Source organism: Eutrema salsugineum, unplaced genomic scaffold (genome assembly GCF_000478725.1).
Source record: "Eutrema salsugineum unplaced genomic scaffold, Eutsalg1_0 scaffold_9, whole genome shotgun sequence".
In the NCBI taxonomy this organism is placed as follows: domain Eukaryota; kingdom Viridiplantae; phylum Streptophyta; class Magnoliopsida; order Brassicales; family Brassicaceae; genus Eutrema; species Eutrema salsugineum.
In genome coordinates, this window is record NW_006256342.1 from 793681 (window position 1) to 813358 (window position 19678).

Here is a 19678-nt window from a genome sequence, read left to right on the forward strand (position 1 = left end):
GTTTTAAACATTCCATATTCATTGACGAAAATACAAACAATGAATCAGCTCTATATTTGACTATTTTCTTACACAACAGAGCCCAGAGAGATCACTCTTGACCGTGCTGCAACTGTGGACTGGAGACTGTCCTCCACAGGTACACCTCCAAGCAGATCTAGCTTAATTCCATAACTATTGCTAGGCTCTCTAACCGTTTGGATCTTAGACGGCTCGGGTCACTAAAATTCCGCCATTGATATGCTCATAGACTTGGAAATTTCAAGGACTAATTGTAATTTGTTTTAATTACTTCTACAGCAAGCAACCATAATGTTTTTGATGAACCGCACAAACATTACACTATAACTTTTTTTCTTCTTTTCAAGCAAACTTGGGAATTCATTAACCTATAAAAGATTTTATTCTTTCAAAAGTTTAGATACACGTCAATCCAGCATTTGTTGTAGTAGTAGAAGTATCATCTTTTAAATTGTAGAGTTCTAGAACGTATTTTTGGTTATATGTCTATCGTGCATTGCAAGGCAAGTTTCAATTTCAAATGGTGATAAAGAGATATATATGTGATCGCTTAAATTTCGACCATTTGTTACTCATTTTCCAATATTCAACACGTTGGGGAAAAAAAAGTCAAACCACACAAATGAGTTTGTCTTGTAATTATCTGAAATTAGATTATCACCCAAAAATAAAACCCTGCCTTAAATAACAACCGTTAGAAAAAAGAAGAAACCCATTACAAAACCAGTTTTCCCCACATTATAATGCATCTATTTTTTTCGTTTCCTCCATAAAGAATCTTTGACCAATCGAACTCTTTTTTAACAATTGTGGGTTTTTTTATTTTTTCTGAAACCAAAGTGAAGTTGTTTCTTCAAGACTCGAGAGGGAGATTTCTGTTTTTTCCTTTTGTTTTTTTCGTTTTTTGTTTTTTTAATTGAAAAGGATCAGAAATCTTTATACTATAAGAATGTGGCTACCAAAGGCAAATGCGGCAAAGAAAGAAACAGGAAGTGGTTCAGTGGCAGTTGCAATAGACAAAGACAAAGGAAGCCAACATGCTCTTAAATGGACAATCGACAATCTTGCTTCTCGCGGCCAAACCATTTCTCTTATTCACGTCCTCTCCAAATCCCATTCTTCCTCAGGTCCCAATCTTCTCATCTTCGTATTAACTAGAGTTTCTTCTTGATGAATTTCACGGAAAAAAAGTTTGAATTTTGCTTCTACGTTTGTTGCAGATGTCGAAGAAGCAACGCCACAGCAGAAGCAGCAAGCGGAAAAGCTAGCGAAAGATCTCTTCGTATCCTTCCACTGTTATTGTTCCCGTAAAGAGGTATTCACTATTCAGAATCGAAAAACGTGATAAAGGGTTTAATCAGAATCGAACAAATTGTTCAAAAGTTTGGACCTTTTTGATTTCTTGGAGCAGATTAATTGTCGAGACATATTACTCGAAGACGCAGACAAAGTCAGAGCCATTGTCGAATATGTTTCAGCTTCCGCAATCGAGAATTTAGTCGTTGGAGCAGCATCACGTAATGGCTTCATGAGGTAAATTAACTTATCTTCTCCTTCTTTCAGATTTTGTAACAAAGTCTGGATTTTTTTTAAAAAAATTTCATCTGAGTTCTGTGCATTGTTTGATTTCTGAGCAGAAGATTCAAAACGGATTTGCCAACAACTGTGTCAAAATCAGCTCCAGATTTCTGCAATGTTTATGTCATTTCCAAAGGCAAAATCGCTTCAGTACGAAATGCATCTCGTCCTGCTCCTTACCAGAATTCGATGCAGCTCTCTGAATTTGACAATCAACACCCAATTACTCCTGAGAAAGTACCAAAGCACCACGACCATACCAATTCTGCAGGTTAAATTCCTTTTCCTCTTTTTTTTTTTTTCGAAAGTTGTTTACTTTTTCTAAAACTGATCCAACCTGGTCTTTCGTTGATTTTGGCGAACAGGTAGTACGCCGTCTAAGCCGCGTAAATCAGTTGAATCTGATGCTACAAGGTAGGAGCTTTGAAAAGCTATATAATATTCAACTCTTAAAGATTAAGTCTTTTTAACATTTTTTGTTCTTTGTAGATCTCCGTTAGTGAAACGACAAGGAATGATGAAGCCATATGGGGACTTATGTGATTCAGATAGCGACCTTTCATTCATCAGCCCTTCTTCTCATCGAGACTCTGACATTTCCTTCATCAGCTCAGGGAGACCCAGCGTAGATCGCTCTTCCTTCACCCTTGACTTTCCTGAATCCGGAAGGAGCTCAAGAATCTCAACCAGCTCAGAGCAAAGCATTGGCTCACATCGCTTGGGAATTAAGTTCAGTGATCCTGGTTTTCTTAATGGATCATCCACATTCTCTGAAGAAAGCGGTAGAACATCTTCGTATTCATCTCAAAGCTTGGTTAGTATTACTCAAAAACCCGTTCTCTTTTCTTTTTCGTTCTTTTAATAATACAAGAAATATTTGCTTAGTTATATGGTTTTGGTGTTGTTGCAGGATGATGTTGAAGCTGAAATGAAGAGGCTGCGTCTAGAGCTCAAACAAACCATGGATATGTATAGTACAGCCTGCAAAGAAGCTTTAAGTGCTAGACAACAGGTAATAAATACTAGGCCTAAGGCATTTGAAACTTCGGTTTGGTTCCGTTTAGTTGAATTGTACATTAGTTTACTTGACACTAATGTCTATTTCAATGTAGTGGAAGGAGATTGGTACATCTAATTTGAATTTTTTTTCTTTTGAACATTTAGGCGACGGAGCTGCAAAAGCTGAGAACCGAAGAGGAAAGACGATTGGAAGAAGCAAAGAGTTCAGAGGAAGCAGCAATGTCAATAGTGGAAAAGGAGAGAGCTAAAGCGAAAGCAGCCTTGGAAGCGGCAGAAGCTGCAAAGAGATTAGCAGAAGTGGAAGCTAAGAGAAGATTGACCGCAGAGATGAAGACGTTGAAGGAATCAGATTCCTTCTCTCGCGGATTTGTTCGGTATAGGAAATACACTGTTGAAGAAATCGAAGAAGCCACTTCAAATTTTGCAGAGTCTCAAAAGGTAGGAGAAGGAGGCTATGGTCCTGTGTTTAAGGGCTTTCTTGATCACACAAGTGTTGCTGTTAAAGTCTTACGCCCGGATGCAGCTCAAGGAAGATCACAATTTCAGAAAGAGGTAAAGGGAAGGGAAAAAAAAAAAACAACTTTCAAGAAAGTCATCGTTTTTGATATTATACAAGAAAGTTAAAGTTTTCATCTTTGAGAACATATATATGTTGATGTATTGCAGGTGGAAGTATTAAGCTGCATAAGGCATCCAAACATGGTGCTTCTTCTTGGAGCTTGTCCAGAATATGGGATTCTTGTTTATGAATACATGGCCAAAGGAAGCTTAGAAGACCGGCTCTTCATGCGAGGCAACACGCCGCCAATTACTTGGCAGCTGCGTTTCAGAATCGCTGCTGAGATCGCCACAGGACTGCTCTTCCTCCACCAGACCAAACCGGAACCAATTGTTCACAGAGACCTGAAACCGGCGAACGTTCTTCTCGACTACAATTACGTAAGCAAGATCAGTGATGTCGGGCTAGCGAGATTGGTCCCTGCAGTAGCAGAGAACGTTACACAGTACAGAGTCACTTCAGCTGCAGGAACATTCTGTTACATTGATCCTGAGTACCAACAAACCGGAATGTTGGGTGTGAAATCAGATGTTTATTCGCTGGGGATCATGCTTTTGCAGATATTGACCGCGAAACAGCCGATGGGTTTGGCTTATTACGTGGAGCAAGCAATAGAAGAAGGGACTCTAAAGGATATGCTTGATCCAGCAGTACCGGACTGGCCTATGGAAGAAGCTATGTGTTTAGCAAAGCTTTCGCTTCAATGCGCGGAGTTAAGAAGAAAAGATAGACCGGATCTTGGGAAAGAGATATTGCCTGAGCTCAATCGGTTAAGAGATATCGGTGAAGAGAGTTTAGAGAGTGTGTTCTATGCAGGAAGGTCTCCAAACACTAGCCAAGTCTCCATTTCATCAACTGTGAGTTTTCTTTATTTGTTTCCCTGAAACCTCTCACAAAGGTTTGAATTTTTTTGTGTGGCAAAATTTGGTAACGGTTTTGTCTTTTTGGCAGAGTGATCCTTTTATATCGAATTCAGAATCTCCAGCTACAGAATCTCATTCCTAGTTTTGAGATGGAGAAAGCAATTTGGTAATATTTTTAAGAGTCAGATGATGTTATTAGTGAAATTTTGTTCATATGTGGAATCATCTTGTTGAGTTTTATCACTCAATTTTGCAGGAGTTGATTAAAATAACAAGAGCAAGTTTCCTTTCTTTACTGGTTTGATGGAACATCAGAAAACTGAAGAAGAAAGAAGTTAGTGTAGAGCTTAGAAAGTTTATGTTCGGTTAAAAAGATCGATATTGTAACGGTCTAATTACTAGGCCCATGTTTAGGCCCACCAAGGCCATGCTCCGTTCACCTGGAACTGTGAGTCTGTGAGTGATATTAATAATCAAACATTTATTAAAAATCGATAAATAATGTAAATGCCCAATGGTCAAACCGGTTTTATTAAACCGGAATTGCGAGTTTTAAATTAAATTGTACAACACTTGGAAATAAAATGGACTTAAACACGTAGCTACAGATAAAAAGATGTATTCAAACTATTACGAATGATAAGATGATTAAATATCTTTTAGTTCTATTTTGACACCGTTAAAAAAATTACATACTTAATTTTCATTTATATTTATTAATTCTTGATTTCTACTATCAAATTATAAGTTATAACTACCTAATATATATGTTACACCTTTTTTTTCTTTTGTTGAAGGTATAACATAGTGTGGATTAAAAGAATACATCTTTTTTGTAGTTTTTATTGTTTTTGGTTATTTTTGTTTAATATATAATAAAAACAGATGAATTTTCTATAAAAAAACATATGTTTCATGAAAAATATAGGTTCTATAATCATGTAAACGAAAAAATCATATTTAAAAATTGTGCACAAACAATTTTGTTTTCTCTTACTTCTATACTTTTAAATCTTTTAAGCTGGTTTTGATTTCACAATCGTTTATGAATTCGGTAAAAATAATTTTTGGATCCGCCACTGCATCAACCATTGCAACCAAGTCCTCTTCTTCTTCGGTTGGTGGTGTCTTATTCTTCCCACTCAATACTTCTTGTGCTACCTCAATTGCTACCAGACAAAGCTAAAACCACAACTACAAAGCTACCTCAATTGTTCTTCTTCCTCACTCTTCACTCACATCAACCATTGCAGCCAAGTCCTCTTCTTCCTCAGTTGGTGATGTCTTCCTCTTCTCACTCAACACTTCCTTCACTATTGCTTTGTTTTCATCCGCAAGCTTCTTCAAGAGTTTATCCTTGGTCTGTTTCGGACAGGTTCCTGATCTTCTTAGGGCTCTTTTTTTCTTTGTTCTTCAATCTTTGAAGTTCCTTCTCTAAGAGTTGCAGAGCAGAAGGCTTGAAAACTTGATGTGCACCATATTTAGCTCTGACCATCTCTTCGATGTAGTGGGAAGGCACATCTACAGCAAGATTCTGGTTTGTGAATAAGTCCAGGCTGATTTCACTCTATTCATATGAGCAGGGCCGGATCTGAGAATTTGGGGGCTATAAACATTTAAGAACAAATTTTTTTTTTGTAATTTGGGAGCCAAAAAATTTGCATATAACTTAAGAAAAATTTTGGGGGTTGTAACCGAATGTTTCATCAGACTGTCTCCAGATCCGACCCTGCATATGAGACTTCAATGTTATGGAGAAAACACCCTTAAAAGTGTGGATATCGGTAATATATCGGTGAAGAGAGTTTAGATAGTGTGTTTTATGTAGGAATGTCTCTAAACACCAGCCAAAATCTCCATCATCTATTATGAGTATTTTTGTTTTTTCATCTATTGCAAAAAAATTTTTTGGGCTTCTTTTTGAAATTTTTTTTCTTATAACGATTTTGTTTTTTTCTGGCAAAATGATCATTTTATATTGAAATTTGGAATCTCCAGCTGTAGAATCTCATTCCTAGTTTTGAGATGGAGAAATCAATCTGATATTTTTTTTTACGAATCAGATTATGTTATAAGTCAAAAAAAATTTCCATATTTGGAATCATCTTGTTGAGTTTTAACACTCTATTTTGCAGGAGATAAATAAACCGGTTTTACTAAACCGGAATTGTGAGTTTTAATAAATTAAATTGTACTACAGTTGGAAATAAATTAAAATTGACTTAAACCCGTAGCTACAGCCTACAGATAAACCCTGCAACGGCTTTTCTTCTTCTTCTTCTTCTTCTTCTTGGTGTGGGTACACGAAGCAAAGTAGCGGACTTTGTCTTCTCCACGATGTTTATGGAGCTTTTTATTCACACCTCTTGCAATTTCGAAATCCTAACTTTGATTTCTCCTCCTTTACAATCTCGTAGTCGTAACTTTGGTTCTAACTTTCTCTCCCTCCCTCCTCGCCGCGTAACCATTTTCCCAGCTTACCATGGTGGTCGCGTCGCTGTGTCAGCCTCGTTTCAGGACGGAGATTCAAGCCCTAGCTCTAATTCTTCGCAGACTAATCATGAGGACCATTTCTCTCTCGCGCAGAATTCCATTTCTGGGTTTCTCCAACAAGAGGTTGGACTCTCCGAGGCCGATTCAGATTTCATTTCTGAAAACTCTCCTAAATACACGCGGATGATCGTAGAGGGTGTTAGGGATTTGGAAGAATGGAATTCGTGGAAGGGGAGTGGAGAATCAGAGGGTTTAGGGTTTAAAGAGAAAGTGATATATATGGTGAAGCAGAAGGGTGATGGTGGCAAAGTTTCCTTCTTGGAGAGTCTCAAATTAAGTTTGTCGTCTGCAATGTATTTGGCTCATTACCTCTCCTCTGAATCACTCCCGAAACTTCTCGATAAGGTATTGAACAAATGGTTTGGTTTCTTGACATTATATTAGCACTTATACAGATACGGTAGGAGAAAGAAATTTTCGGATTTTGCATCAAAAGCGATTTGCTAGTGTTGTATGATTGAGTTAGGTTGGATTTGGATTTGGATTTGGCATGGTACTTAATCTTGGATTTGGATTTTAGGTTAAGTACCTGAAGGAAATATTCTTTTCTGGCAGTGATGAGAAAGGTCCTGTTGGAAAGTATGCACGACGAATGATGCTCTACTTATCCATTCCTATTGATGAAGATGTGCAGCAAACTCTATCCTTTTTTGAAAAGGTTTCGTCTTTCCTCAGTTCTTTAGTACTATGTTCTTAGAAGCACTATCTTCTTTAGTAAGATGAATGTCAAATGTCCCTTAGATTGAAGCAAGACGTGGAGGCTTGGACATGCTGGGCTCTGTAGATGCATCTTTCAGATTCTTAATCGAGTCATTCCCTCGGCTTCTGCTACTCTCAGAAGAAAACGATATGAAGCCTTTGGTAGAGTTTCTTGAAAGCATTGGTATTCCTAAAGATTGCTCTGGAAAGGTACTTCTCTTGTACCCTCCTATCATGCTCAGCAAAACTGAGGAGATTAAAAGAAGGGTAGCCGCATCTCTGGAAAAGGTATGCTAGCTGATTGATCTTACATAATTAGCATGTAGCTGTATCTGTTTTCTTGTGGTTTCTGATTATTGCGAATTGGGGTTGAATCGGTTCAGGTTAGTGCAGTGGATAAGGATTCTGGAAAAGTGTTGATGAAGTATCCGTGGATTCTTTCACCGAGCATACAAGAACACTATTCGCACATCGTCTCATTGTTAGAGAGTGAATCGGTAAGCTTCGTTTTGAAAAGAAATTAATACATTTTCGAGTTCAGGCCAGCCCTGACATTGATACGAGAAATTGGTGGTTCTGTGTTGGTTTCTTTGGTCCTTTAATGCTCTTGACAAAATTAAGATGATATAGAACTGGAGTCAACTCCTCTTTGGGTTCATGACTACAGTAAAACTGTTCTCAGTAATCTAATCTATGCTGCTAAGTTGTCTTTTATTATCCTGGTTCCATGATTAGTCTTACTGAAGACATTATGATTTTTATTGCCTTAGGTGCTCAAAATGGATATTGACCACGCAATTAGGAGATGGCCTTTACTCCTTGGTTGCTCAACGAGCAATATGAAGTTGATGGTAAAGGAATTTGATAAATTAGGTGTTAGAAATAAAAGGATGGGAAAGGTTATACCGAAGATGCCTCAGCTTTTGCTATGCAAACCACAAGAATTTCTCAAGGTTAAGAAATTACCGATTTCAGAAGATGTGTATTCTTTCATTCTATTTGATTCTGCAAGATTGTTTCTTTAACTTACCTGATTTTCTCATCGTGTAACAGGTTGTGTCATTTTTGGAAGATTTGGGATTCCAAAAGGAAATCGTGGGTCAAATACTCTGTCGATGTCCGGAGATATTTGGCTGCAGCATCGACAAAACCCTGCAGAAAAAGCTCATCTTTCTCACTCGTTTCGGTGTCTGCAGTACCCATTTTCCACGAATTATAAAGAAATACCCAGAATTTCTCATATACGACGTAGAGAAAACAGTACTTCCTCGGTATCTATCTCTCAGCCAATGAATGCATCAACTCAGTGAAATCTTTCTTTAGCAAGACCCCTAATTTTGTAATCATTTGCTCTTGCAGGCTAGAGTACCTGATGGATATTGGGATATCAGAGAGGGAGATTGCCTTCATGATTCGTAAATTCTCACCGATATTAGGATACAGCATCGACAAAGTGCTTAGACCCAAGTTGGAGTTTCTGGTAAACAGCATGGAGAAACCGGTTAAAGAGGTAATAGATTACCCGAGGTACTTCAGTTATTCGCTGGAGAAGAGAATAAAACCACGGTTTTGGGTACTCAAAGGGAAGAACATAGAATATACATTACACGAAATGTTAGGAAAAAACGATGAAGAGTTTGCTGCTGATTTCTTGGGTTTAGGGGAGCTTCAAACTCACAATGAAAGTGAAACCTCTTAGATTATAGGCTAAAAGTTTCTTTGAGAAAATCACTGTGTTATGAGATTGGTGATATCTCTGAAGCTTCTTCAGTTTTGTTTGTATCCATTTGTTCATATAGCTGCTAGTGTATTTACTTGTACTGTTCTTGTATACAAAATTGAATCAAAGTCTACACTTTTTAATAAGAAAAAAATGATGTTGATATTTCATTAAGGGTGTATGTAAGTGTATGGATTGTTTTGAGCGGTTGCAAAATTTTCTTACCTTTTAGCTTTTTACACTTTTTAATATCCAAAATCTTGGTTTTTGGCTATTATAGAAATAAGAGTTGCATCTCACTTAAACAGCCTATAGATTGGCAGCACTAATATATTGATCCGGAAAAAAAAATGAGATCATTTAAACAGAAAAAAGTTATATTTATATATTTATCAGTAAAGAAAAGGGCATGAATCTCCACATTTCCAACTGAAAACGGTTTATGGCCTTTTTTTGTATGGGTCTGAAAACAGAGGGAACTATATGCGAAGATGGTAACTTCATTCATATTCTGAAAACTCTCAGGAATATTCAAAAATTATTTATTCATCTCTTCGCGTTTGATGAACATGATTGTTGTGAAAATCATTGATCAAGAGAGTGATTGATTAACAGCGGAAAGATCCTCATCGATTTAAGTATTCATCTCTTCGCGTTTGATGAACATGATTGCTGTGAAAAATCATTGATCAAGAGAGTGAGTGATTAACTGCGGAAAGATCCTCATCGATTTAAGTATTAAGGAAAATGGGCAACGCTATAGGCAACGCATCAACCGATATCGGAAGTTTTATTGGCAATGTATTAACTGCACCTTTCAAAGCCACACTTGGAAGATCCTGTCTGTAAGATTTTCACGCTATCATCGTTTTGAATGTTGTCTGAATTAAGACCCGAGTTGTCCACAATCATTGGCCTGCTTGATTTTCGATCGTTATTTTTGATCTTTTTGTTTTGTCTTGTTGGTTTATTACTTACAGAAATGTATGCTCGGGACCATGGGATCTTTCATGTTTCATAGAACATTTCTGCCTTCCTGATATTGCGAAGCTGGTCATGATCTCAGCCCTCTGTTTCATAAGTAACCGTTCTCCTTCTCTTTTCTATATTTTAAGTAATTATTATATATTATTCTTTCAACTTTTCTTTTTCGGATAATTTTATCACGCAGTTTTGATGTTCATCACCCTCTTGTTCAAGCTTGGGATCTGCCAATGTGTTGTTAAAAGCATATGCAAAATGTCTTGTGCCGCTTGTGCAATGTACTGGTGCGCCATTGGAGAGATGATTCGTTGCTTGTGGTACAATTTGAGGAACACTAAACGTGTCTACCGCAGAAAACGTCTCCGTGACATAGAAGCCGCGAGTTACTATTACCCAAGCGACGACGAACCAAGTTCAACGAACAGTCTCAGCCCCACACACAACATTAGACCAAAGCAGAGGAGAAGAAGAAGAAGACAAGGAAGCAAACACAACCACAATCGTGGCAGCAACCGCCGCCTCACAAGGCTACGGAGTAGACAATTGTCTGTACGAGTAGGAGGCAAATCAAGAAGAGTACGAAGTGCTAGAAAAATGAAATCTAGTAAAGTGAGAGTTAAGAAACTCCTTAAAGTCAAAGATGTAGTTGATTAAAATGTCTCTACCATTGCTTAAAAGTGTCACTAAACTCAAAAACAGAAACATCTCATTTATTATTCAGATGAAATGAAACACAAAACCATGAATCCATGTGACTCAATCATAATCATAACCAACCTCTCTCTCTCTCCCTATCTCTATGTATATGTGCAAGAGACGGTCTTTAGGGTAAACAAACGGCAATGGATAGGTAACGGTTCTCTTTCAGAGGAAAACCGGAGCCATGACAAGAGTTATAGTTGCGAGCATTTTGATGAGCACGTGAATGGAGGGACCGGCTGTGTCCTTGAACGGATCTCCCACACTGAAATTTCAAATGAATACTTATGAGAAAATCACGTTAAGGGATAAACCATTTACTGAGACTATTATTTTTTTTTTAAGAAAAATGAATTGCTTACGTATCACCAGTCACGGCTGCTTTGTGGGCTTCACTTCCTTTGCCACCGAGTGCACCGGTCTCTATGTATTTCTTTGCGTTGTCCCAAGCACCACCCGCCGTGTTTAGGAAAAGTGCCATTAAGATACCACAAACTGTTGCAAACATGAGCATAGAAGCTACAACTTTAGCTCCAAGTAGAGGTTGTCCCGTGTAGTATCCCAAGATCCGGAACACTATACCTGAGAGAGAACAAGAGGTTTGTTTTGGTCACAATCTTCTGGATTCAACACGAGAAGAAAAATCAGACTAAAAAGCATTACTGACTTACCAACTACAATGGGTGATGCGATAGCTAAAGCTCCTGGCTTTATCATTTCCCTCAAAGCTGCAGATGCGACGATGGCAACACAGCGACTATAATCTGGCTTCTCCTTGTACTCCTGATACATGAAGTTTGTTTTGCTAGTCAACAACGACAAGCTAATAAACATAAAAAAGGAGAAATCGCTTGAAAATAAAATATATGCTCACCATTATGCCAGGTCTCTCAATAAATTGTCTTCTTACTTCGTTAACAACCTCTTGTGCAGTTCGACCTACCGCTGCGCATGCCCAAGCACTAAAGAGGAAAATGAGCATGGAACCCAATAATCCACCTACAAAGACTTCTGGAATAGCAATATCAACCTGTTTTGATCCAAGGATGAGGACGAGCATGAGAAGCTGTCTGAACATGGAGACTACAGAAAAGATATGCAATAACTTTTACCTCTTTGAAAGGCACATTAGCAAACGCTGAAACCTCGTCCATATACGCACTAAAAAGAAGAAATGACGCAAGTGCAGCAGATCCAATGGCAAACCCTTTTGTTGTTGCTTTCGTGGTGTTCCCAACAGCATCAAGAAGATCAGTGATCTCACGGACACTTTCTGGCTACACGAAACAGTAATTATATCTACATTAGTATAAAGATAAAACAGATGAACCTTCGGAACCAATCATGTGACATTTACCTGCTGGCTCATCTCGACAATCCCACCAGCATTATCAGCTATGGGGCCAAACATGTCCATAGTAAGCACATAAGCTGCAGTGCTTAGCATTCCCATTGTAGCAACAGCTGTTCCAAATAGACCTCCAGTGGGGGTTCCATTTTCATCCACGAGTCCCGAGGTATTGCCCAGCCAATAAGCAGAAATAATAGCAACACTTATAACCAAGACAGGAAGAGCTGTCGATTCCAGACCCAAGCTGACACCAGCAATTATATTGGTCCCATGACCAGTCGAACTAGCAAGAGCCAACGTCCTAACAGGCTCATGCTTATAGTCTGTATAATATTTGGATATCCAGACAAAGGCATAGGCTGTGATGATGCCAACCAACCCACATAGGGCGAAACTGAACCACGCAGATGGAGCTTGTTCAGTGTAAAGCAGCCAGCGAGTGGACTACAAAACATAAAAAAAAAAAAAGATGTCAGAAGAAGATATCATAGAATTCGTTGAAAATTACAGTAACAACAAGGATCTCACAAGCGTAGATGTGCACTTATGTGCATGTGTGCTTAAAATCAATGATAAGTCCGAACCAAAAAACACATAAAGCAGTATTGATTGTCAAAAGTAATAGAAAGAAGAAAACAAGCAATGGCTTGTGTAGACCACATTACCGCGCCAAATGTCAAAACAGCTAATATAATAGTCAGAGAATATCCTTTCTGAAGTACAGCCATTGGATCCTCTACTGGAGATTTAACGCTAGCATCACGCGTTCCCTTGATTGATAATATACCAATTGATGATATTACCAAGTCAAAAGAATGAACAACCAGAGGAAATAGGATAAAGCCTGATGGATCTGCGTAATAGATAAAAACTTGAGTAAGCATCAAGCATGAGTACTAAGAGGTTAGAGAGATGTTTATAAACACATATTTTTTATCATTCAATGTTTTTCCTACCTCTCGTACTTAAATTGCAAAATCCTCTATACTAGTTCAACCACCACCGCTAGAAATGGCCAGGTAATTTTATTATAAAACTTCACGTAGTCAAGTGTAACTTTCACTAAATATGTCATGAAAAGAAGTCTTTCTTCAATCTACACATATTCCTACAAGGTATTCTAAGCGACATTCATTCGACTTTTGAAATCCTAATGAGTAGTGAATGTAACTCAAGGCGTCAAGGATATAGTGACCAAAACAAACCATAAAGCGTAGATTATATTTTTTGACAGCAGAAATGCAATTTTATGACCGAGTTAACTACACAATTTCTTGAACTCAAAACCATGCATCAGATATATTTCATGAACTCAAACCATACATCAGATATAATTCATGTGAGAAGTAACTTTAAAGAGAGACCCCCGACAAACCTTCAATTTTGCACTTCTTAGCCATTGTTCCACCTAGTATCATTGCACTGATAATTTCTGCTGCTATACTTTCAAATAAATCAGCACCTCTAGCAGCACAGTCCCCCACATTGTCTCCAACCTATAAGAAGATGAAAATACTTTTACAAACCTAAATGGCGAAACAATAACCTATAGTTTTTTTGTAATCTGACGGCATCAGTGTACTACTGAGCGTACACTTAAAATCGTGAAAGTAAGAGCCAAAAAGGACAACGATGGCATACCAAATCAGCGATAACAGCAGGATTTCGAGGATCATCCTCGGGAATACCCTGCTCAACTTTTCCAACGAGATCTGCCCCAACATCAGCTCCCTTGGTATAAATTCCACCACCCAACTGAGCAAATAAGGCAACAAACGAAGCACCAAAACCATATCCAACGAGAAGAAGAGGCACTGTAAGAGAAGCAAAAAGATTTAATCAATAATCTATCAAGTCAATATTTCATGAAAAACATTTTTGTCCGCCTTCCACAGATGAGTAAATAGGTTGACTTCTCAACTGAAGTCGTAACATAATTAAGAAAATACTGCTCATCTCTTAAAATGATCTTTTAAAAAGATAAAAGTAATCTTTTGAACTCAGTACGATGATGTATAGAGTATGCAGACAAAAATGAAATTAAATTTCATAGAAAGCAGTTCAGAGAACTTACGGTCAGTAACATTCATTGCGCCTGGTGAATCCACTCCCAACCAAACATAAAATGTAGAGTAAAGAATGGCGATACCAATCACAGCCATACCAACAACAACCAGGGCTGAAAACCCACCAGCACGAACGGCTATCTGCATTATATATGCCACTTAGTTTTTGGCGATATGTTAAAGTCGTGCTAAAAAAAGCTAAACTGAAAAAGAACCTGCAATGCTTCTCTTGCAGAACGTCTAGCAGCACTGGAGACCCGCACATTAGCACGAACTGACACCCACATTCCAACATATCCAGCAATACCTGAGCATAGCGCCCCCAAAAGAAATGCAGCAACAGTAATATAGGCAGACATCGCCCTGCAGAAAACGGTAATATAAGCTAAGTATCATTCACAACAACAGAAAAAGATAAAACAAAGGTTTTGTATGTAATCATGTATCACCACCTTCCCAAACCAGCAGCCTCTTGCTGGGGAGTTAAGTTACGGAAAAGATATATGCAAAGAATCACAAAAGCTAGCAAGATGGCCATCTTGGATATAGTGCTGTACTGCGTTCTGAAAAACCCTTCAGCTCCATCACGTATAGCATCTGATATCTAAAAGTAAGAGAATTACGACACATATTAGAATTAAGAACGCTTGATGAAAACAAAGAGTACAAGAAGCCAACATCATGACTAACACCACATATATTGGGTGAGCTTACCTGAACCATCTCTGGAGGCCCTTCATCTTTCGCTAAAACCCACTTGGTTAGATACACTGACAAGAGGAAGCTGAAGATGCATACTGCGAAGACGAACACGATGATCGGAGAAGTACTTGCTCCCATGTAAAAGATAGCTCCAAAGCAGAGTAGTAGAAGTATCGAAAGAACACGAACATTCAATTTCCTAAGAATCCGGAAAATCTGCCAAAAAACAACTCAGGCTCTTACGATTTTTCAAAAGAGAGGAAAACAGAAAAAGCTCAAGAAGATAAGAGAAATAAAAAGCAACCAGTTATAACATCACACAAGGTCTTAATGATCTGACGCAACCAATGAGAAAAGTACTCAACAAAGAGAGGAATAATAGGTTTACCAGTGGACTGTAGGTTTTGCTACGCATGTTGGGAAAAGCACGCGGCCTGTCATTGAAAGACATCAAACTGGCCTGCTCAATATCTTCATCCATCATCATGTTTTGAGCTGAATTTGCCCTCCGGACTATGGGTAGAGGCGTGAAATCAGTGCTATGGGGCAAATCCGCCCCAGAACTTGGACGTTGAATTTTGATATAATACAAATTTTCTTCCAAATGTTAACACCACCTCATAAAACGAGCACAATTTAGTACGAACCCTCTAAGTCTAGCTATATCTTGATTCCAGCTTCTTCAAACTTTCGCAGTCAGTAACGAGCAAGAGTTGTCACAAATTAAGTTTCCACCATAATCAGATTTTCTGAAGAAAAAAATATAGAAAGTATTAATTCTTGATGTATCTCTTCACCAACCAAATAGCATTTTCAAAATTAAATTTAAATCAGACTCGTGCAAGTAAGGTTCAGCTACATTTCTGGGTCGTTTCCTATGTATGCATACGCCTCTACAATATAATGCCGAGATAACGCGATAACGAAACAGCGCATGAGACCCCAAGATCTAATCGAGTAAGATTTCAGTGCAAAGCAAGGGACTATGTATCCGACTCAATTTGCCGAACACCATTACTTCAAACGAGAAATCGCGTTAGATCTGACTTCTGTATTAAGCGAAATTCATATGATCTAGACAGGAAATGAATGCGTTCGGTAACCAAGCGAATCAACGAAATTTTTAGAAGAAAAAAAGAAGAAGAAGAAGAAGAAGAAGAAGCATACGAACAGTTCCTGCGTTAACAAACCCTAAAAGCGTTAAAATCAGAAAAGAGAAATTACGGCTCCGGGGAGTGATCAGAAGGAAACCGCCATTAGCGAAGCTTGTCCTAGCCGAAGAAGCGCTCTCCTCTCTGTCTTTTGTCTCCGTTAATCCGAAGACTTTTCAGAGAAATTCAGAATTGTTTTTGCGCTATTTTCCTAAATTAATTTCCTCCTTTTTTGTCAAAAAAAAAACAAAGAAACCTAATTATTTTCACTCCTTATTGGTTCAATAGTAATATTATGAGTAGTGACACATCCTATCCAATAAGACGCTGCCACTTAATCATTATTATCACTTACCATCATTCTCGTTAGTGAAATATTAAAAAGACATATCCGAAAGATTTGCTGTTGGGCCGTCGAATCCAATGTCGATGGTCCAAGCCCAACTTACATTCGCATTATCCGGCCCATAAATAAATAGTCTTCAAAATAAGGAAACCACCACGAACGTTATCATACTCAGAACCTCACCGGAGCTCTCATCCCATCGTCAATCTCCGACGAACGAATTTCTGTCCGTAACTTTGTAGTTTGAAGTTTTCCGAATTGCTCATCCGTTACTGCTCAACATTTCTGAGAATTTCTTAGAAAAATCTCTCCTTGAGTTTATGATTTGCAGAGGATGTTCATGACACTAGCGCCGGCGAACGCCGTTTCATTTAACTCGAAGCTTCTCGTGTTTCGAATTCGTTGCTCGGATTCTAACCCCAAGCGCGGCTTTGGCTCTAAAAAGGTGTGATTCCAGAAATAATTTCAGTTGATTTGTAATTTTTTGAACTTACTTATTTATTGATTCAAAGTACTGAGACAAAATGTGAAATCGCGTCACAGGAAGAGAAAGATTCGGCATTTCAGCAAAGGTATAGTTATTGTGTTTGTATTTTCCTTTTGCTTATGCATTTTATAGTTTCCAATGCTGCTGTATTTCATATGGACTCTTTTATATCTGGCTAATCTTTTGTTTTCTTATCCTGTTTCTGCAGAAAAACATCTTCTAAACCGTCTGTTTCTGTTCCCAGAAGTAAGTATAATTTTCTGATGGCATATTGTAATTAATAGATGATATAGAACATAATTTCGATTTTACTTTCTCTGAAGGCACTCCTGCATTTTCTTGCAGAGGCACCTGGACTGAAATCTCAGTTTGAAGGAAAATCTGGTCGATCTTTCGATATAGACTTTGAGGAAAGGCTAGAAACCATCAGAAGGTACACATTTCTTAGCTTGCAAATAGGCTTTAGAGCATTATAGATGGCAGACAGCTTACGTAGGAAAACAACAACCTGAAACCTCGAATGGCCTTATTTTCGGACCTCTAATTATTTTACTCTAACCACTACGACATGATTTCCCCATGAAAGTTTGATCCTTTTTTCTTCTCGGTTTGGTTATTATATGTATTGCGTTACCACTTCCCTCATCACTAAACATTATCAAAATTAGTGTCCTCCGTCTAGTAAGGAGTCTCTTTCTGTGACCTCTGCCTTTTTGATGAACCAGGTCAGCCCTTGAGCAGAAAAAGACAGAAGTAGTTAAAGAATTTGGTCCAATAGACTATGATACACCAGTCCAGTCTGATCAGAAAACAATTGGCCTTGGTACTAAGGTACACACGTAATATTTTACTAGTGTGCAGTTGTCTTTTTTTCTAAAACTGCTTGAGACCTTATGTAGTGTCATGAAAAATCTCATTACCATGCCATGACAGGTTGGAGTTGGCATAGCTGTTGTTGTCTTTGGTTTAGTTTTTGCTCTAGGAGACTTTCTTCCCACAGGAAGGTGGGTTATCTTTTAGAGGCTTTCTGTTTCGGTAACTAGTAAGTTACGCTTATGTGATCACAGTTTTTTAAAAGCCTTATTCAATTGGAGACATTTTCCAAGTCCAAATGGTAAATGTGTCATTTGTCTACCATTAATGGTTACCTCGTATATTTTGAGGATCACTTAGTTTAGTTTCTGTTATTCACCAAGTTATGTTTTCAGATGCGTTAGCGGGTCTCAGTTCTAACAATGTTGTTTGTCACTATTCAATGATAGTCCAACCGAGAACACCCCGGTGGTTAAAAATAAAATTTCAGCAGAGGAGAAATCCACTCTACAGGTAATATAAGGGGTTGATTTCTTTTCCTTAATGAAAATTTGGTTCGTTTACTTTGGTTAATTTAATGAAGCATGAGATGCCGTGAACATCTTGAAATTTTTTATTTGGCAGCAAAGGCTCAAAGAGTTTGAAACAACTCTCAATGGCACTCCTAAGGATCAAGCTGCTCTGGAGGTGAGTGGAGACAATGTGTATGTTTTGCATACATTCGGATGTATTCGTCATGGGCATTTAGCCATTCATCTTCCTGTAGGCTGCCACTGATATTGTCAAAAGAACTTAAACTAATACTCCGGTCGCCAATGATTGAAAAATATCTGAGTTGCTTTTGTTTTAAGTTTTCCATTTGTTCTTCTCGAATGATTATAATATTCACCCATCTTGGATTGCATGTATTTTATTCTGTTCCCATTAACTTATTGCTGAAATTGCTAACAGTAACCTGAAAACTAGACAAGGCTTCCTCTTCTGAACTATTTATGACGATACAATTTTTTTTAAAAAATTGGGGGGTTGTGCAGGGCGCAGCTGTGACACTGACTGAACTAGGAGAGTATTCACGGGCTGCTGCGCTTCTCGAGAAGTTAGCTAAGGTTTGTTTCTCCCATGCTTTTATTGTATCTTTTGTCAAGTTATTGTGTTGCCTAAGAACATGCTGATATGAGACTTAGCTAATAGTTTGGACAAAGTGGGATTCTTGCTCTGTAGGAGAGACCAACTGATCCTGATGTCTTTCGATTGCTTGGAGAAGTAAATTATGAACTTAAGAACTATGAAGGCAGTATCGCTGCATACAGAATTTCTGAAAAGGTAAATGTTCCCAAAATTCGTGTGTTATTCTTGATTCCCTTTTTTTAAAAATCTTTTCTACTTGCATTGAATTAGTAGTGATTCAGTAATGTATATTAAGATTGTAGGAAGTTTCTAGTGGGGACAGGATTTGAACTAATTCCTAGTATAGATGCTACTACTAAGTATATGTTATTAAAATACTAAGTCTATGTTATTAAAAGACTTACTATGTCAATCAGTTTTGCTTTCCTTAACGGTGATGTTCTAACTTTTGCTCCATTACCCTAGGTTTCTAAAGGCATTGATCTTGAAGTCACACGTGGCCTCATGAACGCATATTTAGCTGCTAAGAAACCAGAGGAGGTAAATCTGTTACTACCAGTTCTATATTGCCTTTTGTTTCAGAAATTTAATCTTAAGTAGTCCTAACTTCTCAGTGGATCCATTTATTTTCACCTTTGAGACTTTGTTATGATTCTTAGGCCGTCAAATTTCTTCTGGCTACTCGCGAACGTCTGAATACAAGGAAAATAAGCACAGCAGACAGTGTTACCACTGAGACTGAACCAGATCTAGACCCAATTCAGGTAAGTTGGTTACTTGGTAATGGACTCTTTAACATATAGATCTAGTCATGGTTTCCTGACCAAAGAAACCATACCAGTCACACCGACTCCTTTGGAACCATTTTGCGCATAATCAGTGCCTTGTTGAAATAGACATCTCTGAGTAATCTTCAAGAAGCTGTTTTGTATGTACTC

At 38.0% G+C, this 19678-nt stretch overlaps 5 protein-coding genes across 7 annotated transcripts in view; 4 read left to right on the plus strand and 1 right to left on the minus strand.

Moving 5' to 3' along the window:
* Positions 1 to 970: 970 nt before the first annotated feature.
* LOC18008231 (U-box domain-containing protein 35) lies at positions 971 to 4183 on the plus strand. Its single transcript, XM_006389876.2, has 10 exons — positions 971 to 1148; positions 1242 to 1336; positions 1433 to 1554; positions 1659 to 1870; positions 1965 to 2013; positions 2089 to 2413; positions 2510 to 2611; positions 2764 to 3171; positions 3286 to 4035; positions 4130 to 4183. Exons 1-10 carry the CDS (start codon positions 971 to 973, stop codon positions 4181 to 4183), a joined length of 2295 nt encoding a protein of 764 aa, XP_006389938.1.
* Positions 4184 to 6309: 2126 nt separating this feature from the next.
* Positions 6310 to 9183, plus strand: LOC18008108 (transcription termination factor MTERF2, chloroplastic). 2 transcript variants are annotated; one of them, XM_006389877.2, is made up of 7 exons: positions 6310 to 6939; positions 7115 to 7252; positions 7336 to 7581; positions 7677 to 7790; positions 8064 to 8246; positions 8347 to 8564; positions 8653 to 9183. In XM_006389877.2, the coding sequence occupies exons 1-7, from the start codon at positions 6379 to 6381 to the stop codon at positions 8990 to 8992; spliced, it is 1800 nt and encodes a 599-aa protein (XP_006389939.2). In that variant the 5' UTR covers positions 6310 to 6378; the 3' UTR covers positions 8993 to 9183. The 2 variants fall into 2 exon arrangements, with proteins under 2 accessions (XP_006389939.2, XP_024012247.1); XM_024156479.1 differs by having other exon boundaries at positions 8347 to 8553; positions 8653 to 9131.
* Positions 9184 to 9760: 577 nt separating this feature from the next.
* On the plus strand, positions 9761 to 10652 carry LOC112082930. Its single transcript, XM_024150647.1, has 3 exons — positions 9761 to 9858; positions 9994 to 10094; positions 10185 to 10652. Exons 1-3 carry the CDS (start codon positions 9761 to 9763, stop codon positions 10649 to 10651), a joined length of 666 nt encoding a protein of 221 aa, XP_024006415.1. The 3' UTR covers position 10652.
* LOC18008056 (pyrophosphate-energized membrane proton pump 2) lies at positions 10623 to 16185 on the minus strand. Of its 2 annotated transcripts, none has more exons than XM_006389878.2 (15): positions 16040 to 16185; positions 15204 to 15564; positions 14828 to 15031; positions 14566 to 14717; positions 14329 to 14476; positions 14122 to 14254; positions 13689 to 13861; positions 13423 to 13543; positions 12713 to 12900; positions 12054 to 12491; positions 11809 to 11973; positions 11571 to 11726; positions 11368 to 11479; positions 11059 to 11278; positions 10623 to 10961 (listed from the first exon to the last, which is right to left on the minus strand). In XM_006389878.2, the coding sequence occupies exons 2-15, from the start codon at positions 15300 to 15302 to the stop codon at positions 10862 to 10864; spliced, it is 2409 nt and encodes an 802-aa protein (XP_006389940.1). In that variant the 5' UTR covers positions 15303 to 15564; positions 16040 to 16185; the 3' UTR covers positions 10623 to 10861. The 2 variants fall into 2 exon arrangements, with proteins under 2 accessions (XP_006389940.1, XP_024006410.1); XM_024150642.1 differs by having other exon boundaries at positions 15987 to 16185.
* A 303-nt stretch (positions 16186 to 16488) lies between these two features.
* LOC18008298 overlaps positions 16489 to 19678 on the plus strand; it is a 3781-nt gene continuing 591 nt past the window's right edge. The window contains exons 1-12 of the mRNA XM_006389879.2: positions 16489 to 16757; positions 16856 to 16884; positions 17008 to 17045; positions 17145 to 17232; positions 17525 to 17630; positions 17733 to 17803; positions 18062 to 18125; positions 18237 to 18299; positions 18647 to 18718; positions 18834 to 18935; positions 19206 to 19280; positions 19400 to 19537. Coding sequence (XP_006389941.2) covers positions 16647 to 16757; positions 16856 to 16884; positions 17008 to 17045; positions 17145 to 17232; positions 17525 to 17630; positions 17733 to 17803; positions 18062 to 18125; positions 18237 to 18299; positions 18647 to 18718; positions 18834 to 18935; positions 19206 to 19280; positions 19400 to 19537 — 957 coding nt within the window. The 5' untranslated portion in view covers positions 16489 to 16646. The remainder of the gene's footprint in view (positions 16758 to 16855; positions 16885 to 17007; positions 17046 to 17144; positions 17233 to 17524; positions 17631 to 17732; positions 17804 to 18061; positions 18126 to 18236; positions 18300 to 18646; positions 18719 to 18833; positions 18936 to 19205; positions 19281 to 19399; positions 19538 to 19678) is intronic.